The 14,541-nt window shown below is 37.5% G+C and overlaps 1 protein-coding gene across 2 annotated transcripts; it reads right to left on the reverse strand.

Annotated features, from left to right (window-relative positions):
- Window positions 1-316: 316 nt before the first annotated feature.
- Window positions 317-11,930, reverse strand: LOC127811480 (uncharacterized protein At4g26450). 2 transcript variants are annotated; one of them, XM_052351385.1, is made up of 4 exons: window positions 9,273-11,930; window positions 8,748-8,934; window positions 8,392-8,446; window positions 317-643 (listed from the first exon to the last, which is right to left on the reverse strand). In XM_052351385.1, the coding sequence occupies exons 1-4, from the start codon at window positions 11,213-11,215 to the stop codon at window positions 591-593; spliced, it is 2,238 nt and encodes a 745-aa protein (XP_052207345.1). In that variant the 5' UTR covers window positions 11,216-11,930; the 3' UTR covers window positions 317-590. The 2 variants fall into 2 exon arrangements, with proteins under 2 accessions (XP_052207345.1, XP_052207346.1); XM_052351386.1 differs by having other exon boundaries at window positions 8,368-8,446.
- Window positions 11,931-14,541: the final 2,611 nt, after the last annotated feature.

The following is a 14,541-nucleotide window of genomic DNA, read 5'->3' on the forward strand; positions in this document are numbered from 1 at the left end:
CTGCTAATGAAAAATCAATTTTACACATGATCCCACAAGCCACAGATATGAACAACTCACTATATACATTAGGCAATCCCTTGTTTAAGGCTTAAAAGTTTGCAAGAAGTTTTGGTAACAAGTACTTGATTATCCACATGTGCAAGTGTGCAACTAATTCTCACCCTCATTATTCTACGAATCACTCTGTAATTTGCTATGCGGGTTCATCATTATGCCACTTAGTTTGTATCATTTCTTACCATCATTTTGTGAAAAGTGTGATCAGAAAAGAACAAATCAACCATGTAACTTTTTCTTGATAATGAACCGTGTAAACACATAAACATTTCTTCTTATCAATTTTATTGCTGATTTCTCATACAAAGATGAGAAAGCAACAGCAAATAAAAAAAGAAAGCAGTCAACATCTTTGGAATCCTACAAGGAAAGCATGTTTCCTTGAACCATCACGAGCGAAATCAAACAAGCAAACAGGATAATGTTTAACTACAATAAAGCTAGAGAATACAGCTAAGAAACCACAATTACTAATACTAAGCATACCAACTCCTATGATAGTCCTGAGTGACAGCTGAACAAATAGTAGTTTAAAAGGGCTTCCCATAATCCTGTGTTGGCGGCTCCCAGACCCGCAACAAGCCTGTAATGCCATCTCAAAGCATTTAGCAGAGGAAAAATGAAGAAGAAAGAAAATAGGGTAAGAAATATGCCCCAAAAGAATCCACTCTTTAAGCAAGTAAAGTCATACATCTTGTACATGCTAAAATTACTTCCAAAAGGTAGACAACATAAGTGTTAAGAGTTAAGACTGCTTTTATTTTCCCCCTTTCTTGAAAGGCAAGTCATATGGCTACTTCGTTGTATGAATAACCATAACTTCACAATTTGGGAAGTTCCACATCCCTCAGGTACATCAAGAAAGCATTAGGCATAAGCAATATACAGCAGCCTGCATCTTTGATAACATTATCACAGGCCTTAAATATGTATGTATATATATATATATATCACGCACTAGAAAAGGGATAAAAAATTTATAATATTCTATGTACTATGTAGCTCCTTTGGCCTTTCTTTTAACCTTTTTAAGCATCTTATTTTTCACGGACAACATCAGGCTAGCACTCATGTAGGGCCTAGCATTTCTTTAGATTGTTTCTTTGTTCCTATCTAGAATCTAGATAAACCAAGATCTCTTAAATAATAATTTGGTTTTATGTCTAGTAGGTCAACAATAGAAGCTACGTACTTATTGAGTAGCCTAATGAAAAGGTTCAAAGATAATTAGAAGGATTGCATATGGTGTTTATAAACTTGAAAAAAAAGGCAAAGTCTTACAGAAGTCTTTGGAAGATGTTAAAGAAGAAAGAAGTCCCGATTGCTTATATATATAGCTTATTAAGGCATGTATCACATAAAAACATGTGTTAGAACTTGAAGGAAATATTGAAACTTTTCCCATTCTAGTTAGATTATATCAAGTATCTGGACTAAACCCTTATGTGTTTGCCCGTATGATGTATCACACTACACATCCAATATGATGTGCCATGGGATATATTATTTGCATATGATATTGTTTTAAGGGATGATAAAAAAAAAAAAAACACCACCACCACATGAAAGCTTGAATTATGAAGAAACACCTTAAAATCCAAAGGCTTAAGTTCAGCAAGTCAAAAACCAAATACATAGAATATAAGTTTAGTAAAAACAGAAGTGTAGATAGTATCATGAGACTTGAAAATCAAGTTATTCTTTAGAAAAGATCAATTTATATATCTCAAATCAATTCTTCAAAAAGAAGAGTGGATTGTCGAGGATGTTAAAACGTAAGATAGATAAAGTGGAGAAGTGTGTACAGTATTTTTTGCATTTGTATAATTCCTTTAAAGCTGAAAGGAAAGTTTTACTGAATAGGTGTAAGACAATCTTTTATTATATGGCTAATAATATGTTCAAAAAATAAAGATGTTAAGAGTGGATGTGTGGCCATACAAAAAAAGACAAAATTAGAAACCAAAATAATCGATACAAAAGTTAAGAGTCACATTTATTTAAGATAAGTTGCCGAGATGCAATTAATATGGTTTGGACACATGAGAAGGAGACTAATGCACCTATGAGGCGAGTGAATAGAATTGAAGAAGTTTGTAGCAAATAAGCAAAAGAAGACCAAACAAACTTGGCGAAAAATCCTTTTCCATGTAGAAGATATGACCATAGATAGAGATGACTAAAGAGCTAGAACTCATGTAAGCCAACTCCACCTAGTGGGATTAAAACTTGTGATTTATTGTTGCACTATAAGGCTCATCTGATCCCTTTCCTCTCACATATCTCTAACCATCTAATACATGCAACAATCTTTTTCCAATGTTGGGATCTACTCATCTACATAATGAACCAGTCTAAACATAATTACATGGATTTCTATGTTCTCACTAGCCCAAATTAAGGTAGAACATGATGCGCCATAAAAAGAGGATTTTCTTTTCTTGTTCTTTTATGTTCGAACATTGTAAGGAGATGTATTTGGCAACAACACTGAAGTGCTTAGTCTGAATAAGGTACTGGGAAAGTATGCTTCCCAGGATTTCTTTGGTAGATTACAAAAAGTTGAGAAGCTAGTTGCCTCCTCCAAATAGATAAATAAATAAAAGTGGGAAGCTAGTTCCATACAGTTCCCCAGTCAATCAAAGTATGTGACCTAGAATGCATATGTTTTGGTGCATGGAACAATAAAGAATGGGGCATGCCACATTCTAAAAAATGTAGTACAATATGGGTAGACTTGTATAATACAATATACTTTTAAAGCCAGTTTCTTTTTTTAACAATTAAATATCTAATGAAATAATAGAATCCAGTGTATTATTTTCTTTAAAAGTAAGTACGGTGAATCCAAAGCATGATGCTCCCACATTATGGGCTCTGGGCAAGGTCAATTGTATGCAGCCTTACCCTTGCTTTTAGTTAATTATATTTGATTTTCTCCAGTAAGAAAAACATTTAAGAGAACAAATACAGAAACACATAGGGACACTAAATTCACCTTTTTGGAATAAGAAAACACCGTGTTTCTGAATGTGCATACCAACTTATTATTCAATAGCATAGACAAACAAACCCCCCCAAAACTAAAATAAATAAAACCAGAACAGGATCAAACTATTGGTGGCTTTGCTAGAAATAAAAATGAGAAGCAAGTTCAAACGTGGTTATTGAGGGCATGGCTTTCCAAGCTATCAAACACCACTCCTAAAGAGAACAAGCAAACAAATGAGCAAGAGGCTTGCACCCAAGATGCGAAGTAGATTCAAAGTACATAGAAAGGCATGAATATAATATTTCCATATCAGTCTTGTTTCTGTGTGGACCTTGCCACACACAACGTTGTCATCAACATGTTAAGTTGTACCACTCCCACATTCAATTACTTTCCTTCTTTAGACTAAATCCTGAATGAAATTATGTGGGAATATATTTGCTTTCTGAATGTTGAACCATAAGAAACTATATTCAGATTGCAAGTTTAGCTTTTATACATTAGAAAGAAGAACACAGAGAAAAAAGAAAAAAGAGAGAGAAGTGGTGTTTGCATCTGGCAGGCTCATGAGGGGGAACTAGAAGATTATCAACTCTGATTGGAATCTTTCCATCATTTTAGAGGAAATAGATGGCCTCGTCAAGGTCACCAAGAGAAGCACATGGGTCCAGAAAGTGTTTTTGCTCCCAAAGCTGAGGCCTTGTAGCTCTGTAAATTGTTTGTTGAGATTTTTCACTCAACAATGAGGTCGAGCTCAGGAGATCTCTGAGAAGACTTTGGTAGGTTAGAAGTTTAACAAACAAAGAAGGTAAATATATGGCAGTGGTTTCATCTCTTCATGGGGTATAAAAAGGCTTGTAGATTTTCCAGAACTGGAGAAAGACAATTTGGTTGATGTTGCTGCTTCAGCCTTTTCAGATCTTGCAAGAAGCCCTAGAAGGGTGTGTGTCCAGGGAAGTTGTTGCTGAGAAGTCCTTCCTGAAGGCAGTAATAAGACCAGTGCGCTTAGAGAAATGTTTAAATGTCCTACATATCAGGACAGTATTGTGAACAAGGGTACCTTGTCGTAGCATTTTCCGAACATGTAGGATTTGAAGGTGTGGGGCAATAAAAAGGTGGTTCCATGCAACCCCTTTTTCCTATTCATCTTTCCCTCTAAGGCAGAAGTCAATATGATTTTGGATTTGATAGGAATTTTCAGGAACGCGTTCTCAAGTAAGAATTTTGGAATTCTTTAGCTGGGTGCTTAGATAGTTCTGCAATCGAGAAGATGGTTTGCTAAGGTTGGTGGGAGTTCCTCATCTTTGGTTTAAGGAGGTTTTTCGAGAGATTGGAAATGGCGTATGAGGTCTTTGTGTAGTTTGATGAGTGGTCAGCAACAAATCTCATTTGCACTGGGCAAAGAATTGTGTTAGTGGAGGCTCAGGTTGATTCAGGGTGACCGTTAACAATGGGCAAGGGAATCACAACTTTGATTTGTCTATTTGGTGGAGAGAGGTGTGTAGTTTCTTTGGGGGTGGAGGGAAAGAGCAGCAGGAAGAAATGAGACTTGATTTTCTATCAAAGGCTTATCAGAAGAAGACAAATGCAGTTCATGCCCATGTGGGTTTTGAAGGGCCTTTGGGAATGGGGACAAAGGGGTAGTTGGCATTGATAGGGCTTGGGGAAGCTAGATCGTGCTTTTGGATTTGCATCAGGTGGTCGGATGATAAAATTAATATAGGTTCTTCAAGAGAAGAGGCCCATCTCAAGGTTCATGTTTTCTTTTTTTCTTTTTCTTTGGCCTTCGGATGGAGGCCTGAGATTGAAGTCCTTAGCCTTTAATGGTCATTTTAAGCAGGGATTAGTAAGCTGAAAACATGTAATATTAGCTCCTTGAGGTTTGGTATTATAGTGACGTGGAACCAAGAACAAGAACTAAACTAATTATCAATGTTGTCAAAGAATACATCCCAAAAGAGATGTAATAAACTCTAATGGAAACATAATAAGATATTAACTAGGAAATAAAGATGTAAAATATGTTACTTTTTGTTAGAAAACCATAATAGTTTCTATAGTAGTTAGAGAAAACCTGAATTGAAACAAATATCAAATATCTTGCCAAGAGGTACGATGACACTTCTTGAAGATAGTAGGAGCCTCCCACCACGCAAGGGATCCAGCAACTCTATCTCCAGGATTCAACTTAACTTGGATTTGATCCCACTGTCTCACAGTTTTGCATTAACTAATAGGAACCAAGTACTTCTCAACCTCAGATCTAGATGCCCAATATGTATTAGTATATATATGTATTTTTATGAATGCCTTAATATTGAAAGGAAATCCTTTGGACTTCTTAACTAATGCCATTTGAATGCCTTCTCAATTTCTAAATTCTTTTGGAGTTCTTAATTAATTTATAACTTCTCTAGTTAATGTTAAGTCTTAATGTATGTCTCTTGAGTGGGGAAGCCTACTGGATTTCCAACTCATTAATTCTAATCACTTAATTTAAATCATTTTCCAACACGTCCTATACTTGCACCTAGAATAATATCTCTCAAAATATTCGCTTCCATTCCTCTATCAATGAGCTATCTCCTTCAAGGTTGGGAGTGACAATAAGTCTTGTTTCTGACTGGAAGGCTGCTGCCGTCACAGGCTGCTACGTGAATTGTTTTTGAGTTTATTTAGTGACTTATTGTAGCCAGGGATAAAGTGGCCGCTGTGAGCAAATGCTCTTTTCTATCTCTAGAAATTCCAGTTGCTGCCCTCTTTTCAGACATGATACTTTTAGCTACAGAAGTCCTCGAAATATCTTTTGAATTTTTTGGACAATCATTTAAGAGTGAGGCAAGGAGAGGATAGATGTGCTTGGTATCCATCAAGACAATATCAAGCTTGGAACATGTCCCTTTTTTGTGTTCCATGGCACATTATTTAAAGAGCCATTGGGCATGTTGAATCTCAGTTTTCTCATGTTAAGGAAACCATTCTCACCTCCCTTTTTAGTGGCTTTGGGATCCATTTTACTAAATCTTTTTTTTTTTTTTGTCTTCTTCATGATTTGTCTTGGTGCATAGTTTGTTCTGCCCTGTGGGGATAGGGTTTGCACCCAGTCCGGCTGTTTATGGTTCTGGCATACTGTTATCTACTAAAAAAAAAAAGTTATGTTCAAACCAACTATGTTTTGCAGGCAGCTACTATGCAATGAAAGTAAAACTTCGTTCTTTACCAAGCAAAAAAACAAAAATCTTGTTCTTTTTTCTTCCCACCTAATAAATGATGGAAAATCTCATGCTTCTTAGAACTTTATCCACCATGCATTAAAACTTCAATTGTGCTCTATTGAACACGAGCAATTCTATATTGCCCGAATATCTCATACCGAGAGCTTACCAAAACCAAATTTGCGCGATATTTTGACTACCAAATTTGCGTGATATTATCAAAAGACGCGCCAAGGTTTTATCAAACAAAACGAGCCTCCTCCTTCCTCCTTCAAGCAGAGCCTCCTTCACACAGCCTCCTTATTCCTCCTTCAAGCACAGTCTTCTTCCTCCTCCTTCCTCGCCGACTGCCTCCTTCTTCCTTCTTCCTTCTTCCTTCTTCCTCCTCACCAACAGCCTCTCGCCACCACTGATTTGAAATCTCCACTCACCTACAGTCGGACTGCCTTCGCCTCCAACTTTGCAATATTTTCAAGCAAGGCACAACCTCCTTCCTCCTCGCAGATAACCTCCTTCTTTCTCCTTTTTCGCCGACAGCCTCCTCCTTCCTCCTCGCCGACAGCCTCCTTCTTCCTCGCTGACAGCCTCCTTCTTCCTCCGATCACCGACAGCCACAACCCGCCACAACCTTCCAGATTATCTTATGAAAAACGTTAAAATGCCAATAACTAACCAGCACAAACACTTGAGAACAATCGGGTGAATCTGAAAAATTAATCGGCTAAAACAAATACAAATAAATATTTATTTTAACTCGTGCCTTTAATTAATCTAACAAAAGGATCGAGGATGGCCAGAACGCTCTCGACTGCTGGTACTCTTCTCTTCTCCGTGGTTCTCTTTTATTTTTGGCTCCTTTCTGGATCAGATCTTGCTGAGGGTTTTGGGTCTATGCATCTGCTGTTCAGAATCCAAAGTCTACCACAAGGTTCCTCCTGCCTTGTTCTGTTCATCACAACCCTCATATTTCTTAAATCTTCAACCAGTAATTTATTGATGTGGCCTTGAATTCCTAATCTTCTGCAGTTGATTTCAAATGAAGTCCGGTACGAAAATTGGACTGTTATCAATGGTGACCACGTCAAGCTCGCTAACAAGAAGGAGTTCTTGAGAGAAAGAGGCCATTGTCTCCGGGCAAGATTCGGTGGAGCTATCTGCAGCTTGTGGTTCAAACTCTTGACGAGCCCATGAACATGATGGGGAGAAAACATTCGGGGGAAAACATTCAATGGCAAATTTGCAATATTGTTGAGGGGTTAGGGGTAATTTTGTCAAACAAATTTACTTTGGTAAAGCCGTCGGGAAGAAGAGTCGGGCAGTGTAGAATTGCTCATTGAACACACTCTTCCTCCCTCCCCCACACAACCCCCCTTTAAAGAAAAAGAAAAAGAATGCATAAAAAGGAAGCCTTTGTACTCCCACCAAAAAGGAACACCACAGTTCAACAATTTACTTTCACAACATATAAAACATCAAAAGACAAGAAAACTTTTGTCACACTCCTAGGGGTAGTTTGGTCCATGTTCCTGATTTCTATATTTTGTCTATAATTTTGTCATGCAATTAGGGGTCCTCAGCAGTTACGAGGCTGTACTACAGTAGGGCCACCTTCTAGAAGGACCCTAACTGTCTATATATATGTAAGGGCCACGCCCAAGGAAAGGCATGAATGAGAATATTCTGATCTTTTCTCTCTCCTTTATGTTATTCTCTCTCTCCTCTCAATTCTCTCTCTCTCTCTCTCTCTCTCTCTCTCTCTCTCTCCGATAACCAAAGAATTCCTTCTAGAATTCTACTGATATTCCTTGTCAGTCCCTCCGGTACTGATAGCTTTAAGGGTGAAGGAACTCAGTTTTCCAAAAGTTTGAACTTACAGGGTAAGAATATAGTCTACAAAATTTCTAGTTGCCATTTTCAACCCAAAAAAACAACACAAATGGGGAAAAAGGTGTCCCATCAGAACATTATGAAAGCATCATAGACCATACCAATTGTTGAGTTAATGCATATAAATGTCTCCATATAGATCTAAGCATGCCATCCAACCACCACCTTTTGCACAGCAACCACAAACAGTAGAATTAAAGAAAACAAGAATACCATTAAATTAAATTTCTGGCATACTTATTGGTATTTCTCCCAGGGACATGTATATTGAGTCATCGTCACCAAGAATCCCCTGAAATGATCCATAAAAACTCAGTTATTCAGCAGTCATAATTAAGATAGATAACAAATGCACCAAGAAACTACAAGATAATATCAATTCACTGATCCCTGGTCTAACATAATGCAATAAGAAACTTCAAGCTATGATTCACAAGTCCACATAATCTATATCAATATGAAGAACCGTGAATCTGTTGATGCAAACATATCCACAAAGATCAAAGCAAATGACCACTAAGCCAGCACATAAGCACATGTAATGCTGCCAGTTAACAAAAAAAGCATTTCCAGCAGGTTGCTACGGTACCTACCTCTCCATTATGAAGGGCCATCTCATTGTGTATAGAAATGTCAGCTGGTACAGATGAACAATTGGAGATATCAGTTCCAAGCAACTCTGAGAGCATAAGCCCATAACCATCCTGAACATCAGGCATGCCATTGGGATTCTGTGCATGATCAGAAAAGACCTCCAAACCTGTATATACAGTTTCTCCCCTGTACGAAGTGATTATAATTTTAGGAGAGAACTTGTGTAGTTGAGCAAATAAAGAATTGACATAAATCCCCAGATGCAGACATAAGGATGAACTTAAAAGGCAAGCAGAAAACAAATCAAACTAGAAGTGAACCCTGTCAACTTTTATTGTCAATACAAACAGTAAGCATAGGAAAATGATAGATTTTTCTTTTCTCTTTTGGCTTGGGAAATGATAGATTTTTCTTTTAATAAAAATGGACAAGAAACATAGTAACTAGTAATGGGAATTTTAGGCTTGGTGTTGTTGTAGTGGAAAGAAAATTAAAACGGAGAAGGCACCATAAGAGAAACATACTTCCTCTCTGAGTTACTGAAGACCTTGTCTGCTCGTTCAGAATCATTTTCCAAATCAATCAACTCAACCTCTTTGCCATCTGAACCATGCCTACCGTACTGAGCAGATAAGTCACAGTTATTACTTATGGATAAATCAACACCAACCACTGTTGTTGCTTCTTTTTGTCTTTCTGGAATAGACGGGAAAATAAGAATGGGATTAGGATCAGTGCTTTCATTTGCTTCAGAAGTTTCCATAAGATTAAGATCGCAAGTCTTAAATGAACTTGGAAAAAGTTGCTTCTCTTCTGTATACTCCATGCATGGTCCAGCATCACCTCCCTGAAAAAGAGAAACATCCAATGGCCTATCTTGGTCCGTGGCCAAGATCACTTCCTTGCCAAGTGAACTCGTACCTTCTTGTGAGCTCAGTTGTTTACCTTTCAAGTTAGACGTGTGCAAGTATTCATCAGTTTGAGTAACTAATGAGGGGGGCCATTCTCTTGGTTTCTTAATTCCCTCCCTGTCCCTGCTGTTATCACCGTCTTGTACAGCTCGTTTCTCACCCCTTTCCATAATCATGGAGCTGCTACTTCCAAACCCAGGTGGCCCCTCAAATGATTCTTGCTGGTTCACGAGAGACATGTCTGGGAAAGAATGAGACTGAATGCATTTTCCTTCTTCATTGTTGATGGGACCTATTTCTCCAGCTTCCTCTGCAGATATGACAGGTAACTCCTTTGCTATACTAGAATCAAGATGTTTCGAACTTCCAACTTGACTTGACGATGCATCAATTGAGGAGCAACCAACAGAAACATTATTAAGGGGAACCTCAGTTTCAATTGGAGGACCCATTTCATAATTCTGTCCTCCTTGTTGCAAAGTATGATTATGTTCCTCCTCACTGACTGGAACTGAATTAACTTTCGAACCCTTCGTTGTCAAGGAAGAGCGGGTTTTTGTAGGCACTTTGGCAAATCTGCAAAGACTTAACAAATTACCAGAATTCCTATTCATAGAATCACCCTCCCCTACAGAATGCTTAATGGGTATATCCTCCAAGGCGTTTTGTTTCCCAGCCTGGTCACTGCCTGTGCTGTCCTTCACCTCAATGGTCTCTTCATTTGAGTATTCCACATTGTCAGACCTCTTACTGAATTCCAAATCAGCCTCAGTCTCAGATGGGGGCTCTTCATCAATTACAGAACTCAGTTTTGTGACTGTGCCATCCTGGAGCTTCAAATGCTCAAGCATGGACTCTGAATCACCGACAGCTTCCTTTTTAGATGCTATTTCACTTGAACGTGACTTTTCATTACCAGCTTGTTGCTCTTCCTGATATCCACTTGACGTATTATCCTCGCCTTCTATATCTGGAGAAGCCCTGGCTTTATCTGACCAGGAACTACTCCTTGCCATTTCTCGGCCCCAATCTGAGCCATAATTCCTGATGGATCCCATCCTCCTTCGACCTCTCATGTAATTTCTAGACCCAGTTGGATTATATTCATCAGAAAACCTTCTCCTATCGGGCCCTGAATCAACCACATTTCCCAGACGAGCAAAAGCAGTGGTTCTGCCCTCAGGAAGAAGATGCAAGCCATCTGCTTCCTGCTGCCTAAACCCCTGAAAATCCCCTACCTGGTTCTTCAAACTGCCATTTTGCCACTTCCCAGAGAGCACATTTGGCGGCAGCATCCCCTTAGACACCAAATATTCAGTTGCTAGACGACCAGCCTCCATAAAAATGTCTCCCCGACGAGGTGGAGGCTGTGGCACTTGGAATGGTTTTGGCTGTCCCCGCCCAAAACCACGATTATAGCCCCTATACTCTGAATTATACATCCCACGACCTCTGATCGAGCTTTCAGAGGAAACCCGAGAGGCCGCAGCTACACCTCCCAATCCCATAGAAGTACCCCTATACCCATTTCCAGGACTCCTATTCCTCGGATGCATGTTTAACAACAACCAATATGATTATACAGAACAATTAGCGAGCTGAAAGCGGGTACTTTTCAAGATCCACTTCCCACAACAATCAACTAGTACACTAGGTTCAATACCTCGGAATAATCAAAAATCAACGGAAAGTCAATTCAGACCTCACAATAAAACAAAATTCCCAGAATCCAGTCAAATTCCTCCGAACTTTTTTACAGTTACAGGCAAACAATATCCAGCCAGGAGAATATTTGTCTCCAACAACCAACAAATGATATCTAAGATCTCTAAATCAGCCCCCAACCAAAGGGGTTCTTGGGGTCAGAAACCAAGATTTTAAAGTCCCAACCAGAACAAAGTCCGAAATCGTCAAAACGAAGGGTTTCCAGACAAAGATCTGGCGATCTTGATCAGAATTACGAGCAGTTACCTTCCGCAGACGCCGGGTTCCGGTTCCGGTCCCATGCCGATTGTTTTAGGGTTTCAGATTCAGTCCACAGTTTCCAGATCTAAAAAGTTGATTTCGATTCCGTTCGAGCTGATCATGATCAGCTCATCGTGATCAGTCGATGGGGTCGTTCGGGGTTTATAGACAAAATTCTCGATTTTTTCCCTTTGCCATTCCACACGGGTCAATGGATTTGGGGGCAGAGTTTCGGTTTGGGTTTCGGTTTCGATTTCTTTTGTTTTCTTTACTTTTTCTTTTTCTTTTTCCTTTCAATAATGAAATAGATGAATGAATTCGTATCCTCCGGTCCGGTCTCCACGATTTCTAGTTCCCAAACACAATCAGAGAGGGCTGGCCGCTAACCTGCGCCACGTGCCCACGCGCGTGCGATTCCCAGAAGTACAATACAAGTGATGCGTATTGTCCCACCCACCCAGCCTGCCTGACTTCTGTTCTCTCTTCTGTCCCCGCGCGTCGCTATCTAGTACCAAACCGAACCCAACCCAACCCAACCCAACCCAAGCTCCTCAGGCATAAATTAAGTCACGGATAAGTGAAATATTAATACTTGACTTTTAAGGATGGTTCATCAGTTCGATACTTAATTTAAATAAGAATTAAATATTTACTTATAATTTATTTTTTTTATTAAAATTAAAATTACAAATAATAAAATACCGCATAAAAATAATAATCTCGAAGCGAACACAACTCAACTTTCTAATTCCATTATTGGCGGTTACAATCTCACCCACCCCTCCTATTAACCCCAACCCCAATCTTTGGATGCTTAGCTTCTAAACAAAGTAAATTTGTATTCAATTTTTAAGGGTAAATTATTAAAAGAATTATCTAAACGGTAATAAAAAAAATCAATAAAGGTATATTTGATTATATTACTCATAATTTAATTCTAGACAATAATTATCTATAAAACAAAAACCATCGTATCCCCTTGAAAAATGAATTCTATGAGAAAAAATTTTAGATGTTTGTATCATACACATATTTTTCATAAAAAAATTAAGAGTGTTTGATTGTTTCTATAAAAAATATGTGTAATAATTATACATAATTAAATATTTTCTATAGTAAATGTGTATAATCAAACACAGCCTAATATTTAATTAGTTGGTATCAATACCTCTTAAATACTTTAAAATTTAAATAAATTCTCTTAAAATTTTGTTAAAAATATAACAATATTTATATTTAAAGAATAATAAACAACATAATTTTATAACAAAAAATAAATAAATAAAAAATATGAGGGTTACTTTGGTAATTATGATTGGATTTTAAAAATGAAAACTGCTCGTGCCAGTTTGCAGGCAGCGCTTCTGGAGTGCGATTTTGTTCACCCCCTTTAATGGGGTAACTTTACCCCTCGTTAGTTTGGGGGGTAAAAAGGTCATTTCGGGGGGTTTTCACCCACCCATTCCCTTTTCTCTCTCTCCCTCTCTCCCCTTCCCTTACTCTTGCCACCACCGACCCTCTCGTCGCCTTCCACTACACTGCCGTTGCATCGCCTAGCCGCCTTTCACCTCGCCTCGTCGCTACGCCGCCTTACCTCTGCAACGCCTTGCCTCTACACCACCGCCTCACCACGCCTCGAGGCTAGCTGGAGAAGAAGAGGAAAAAAGAGAAGAGAGATGAGAGGAAATTGGGAGATTTGGAGAATAAGAAGGAAGCAGAGAGGAGAAACAGAGAGTAGAAAGAAGGAGAGGGAAGCAGAGATGAGAGGGAAGGGGCGTTAGTTTTCACGGGGGTTATTTTAACCCCCGTTAAATGGGGTGAACAAAATCGCACTCACGTTTCTGATTAGACTTTTATTTTAATTTAGTTTTTTAATATGAGGGCACTGTGTAGTGTCCACTTTCGACCGTTGCCATTCCATCCCATCCCGACACGTTCGACCCCGTGATTCATCAAATTCAATAAATAGCGACTTGCCATTTGTCATTGACACGACGACGTATTACCCACTCCTCTCCTCTCCTCCAACCGTTTTGACATTTTTATAAACCCAAAATGCAAACAACTGATATAAAATAATTTTTATAAATTCACCATCATTTATATTAATTTTATTTATAATTTATAATAATTATATATAATTAATAATAAATTAAATTATTATTATTAATTTTAAGTAAAAATATTATAATTTGTTATGAATTTTTTAGAATTGTTTTTGAGTATGGCACTTTCCAAGCCTCTACAAATCATATAAAATTTTAAAATGTCTTTTATGTGTTTTGTTATAAAAAAAATTATATTAAATCTTCAATAAAATTTGACAATTTAATATAATGTTTTTGAGTATTTAAAATTATTTGTAGTAATTAAATTTTTAATACTTAAAATCATTTTTGGGTATAAAATTTTTGTGTAAAGTTTACTTTGTTAAAATTTGTTTATAAAAATTCTTATATTTTGTATAAAATTATCTCACGTGCAGCAGTGAAAGATATTTTTTATAATTTTTAGTATTTAATATGTTATTAGTCAAGATAGATTACACCTAATACTTATAAAGTTTGATTAAGATATCTTTTAACTTGTGAAAAATAATAATTGCACGTCACATTCCTCTTAATGTGAGAAAATGACAATTTAAATTTTAAAGTATAAAAAATGCCCTTTTATCTTTCTTTCTCTCTCTCTCATCTTTTAGTCATTTTTAATTTTTTTCTCCATTTATCTTTCCATTAAAACTCTATTTCTCTCTTTTTGTCCATTTCTAATAGTAATAGAAGTATTTTTCTCCCATTTATCTCTTATCTTTCTCTCCATCTCACATTATTTTTGTCGTTGTTTACTCAATGATAAATTTAACATCTAGATTTTGTTGGGTTTTATGTTTTAAGATCGCATTTTTTTTATTATTTTT

The sequence above is a fragment of the Diospyros lotus genome, chromosome 10, assembly GCF_014633365.1.
Source record: "Diospyros lotus cultivar Yz01 chromosome 10, ASM1463336v1, whole genome shotgun sequence".
NCBI lineage: Eukaryota > Viridiplantae > Streptophyta > Magnoliopsida > Ericales > Ebenaceae > Diospyros > Diospyros lotus.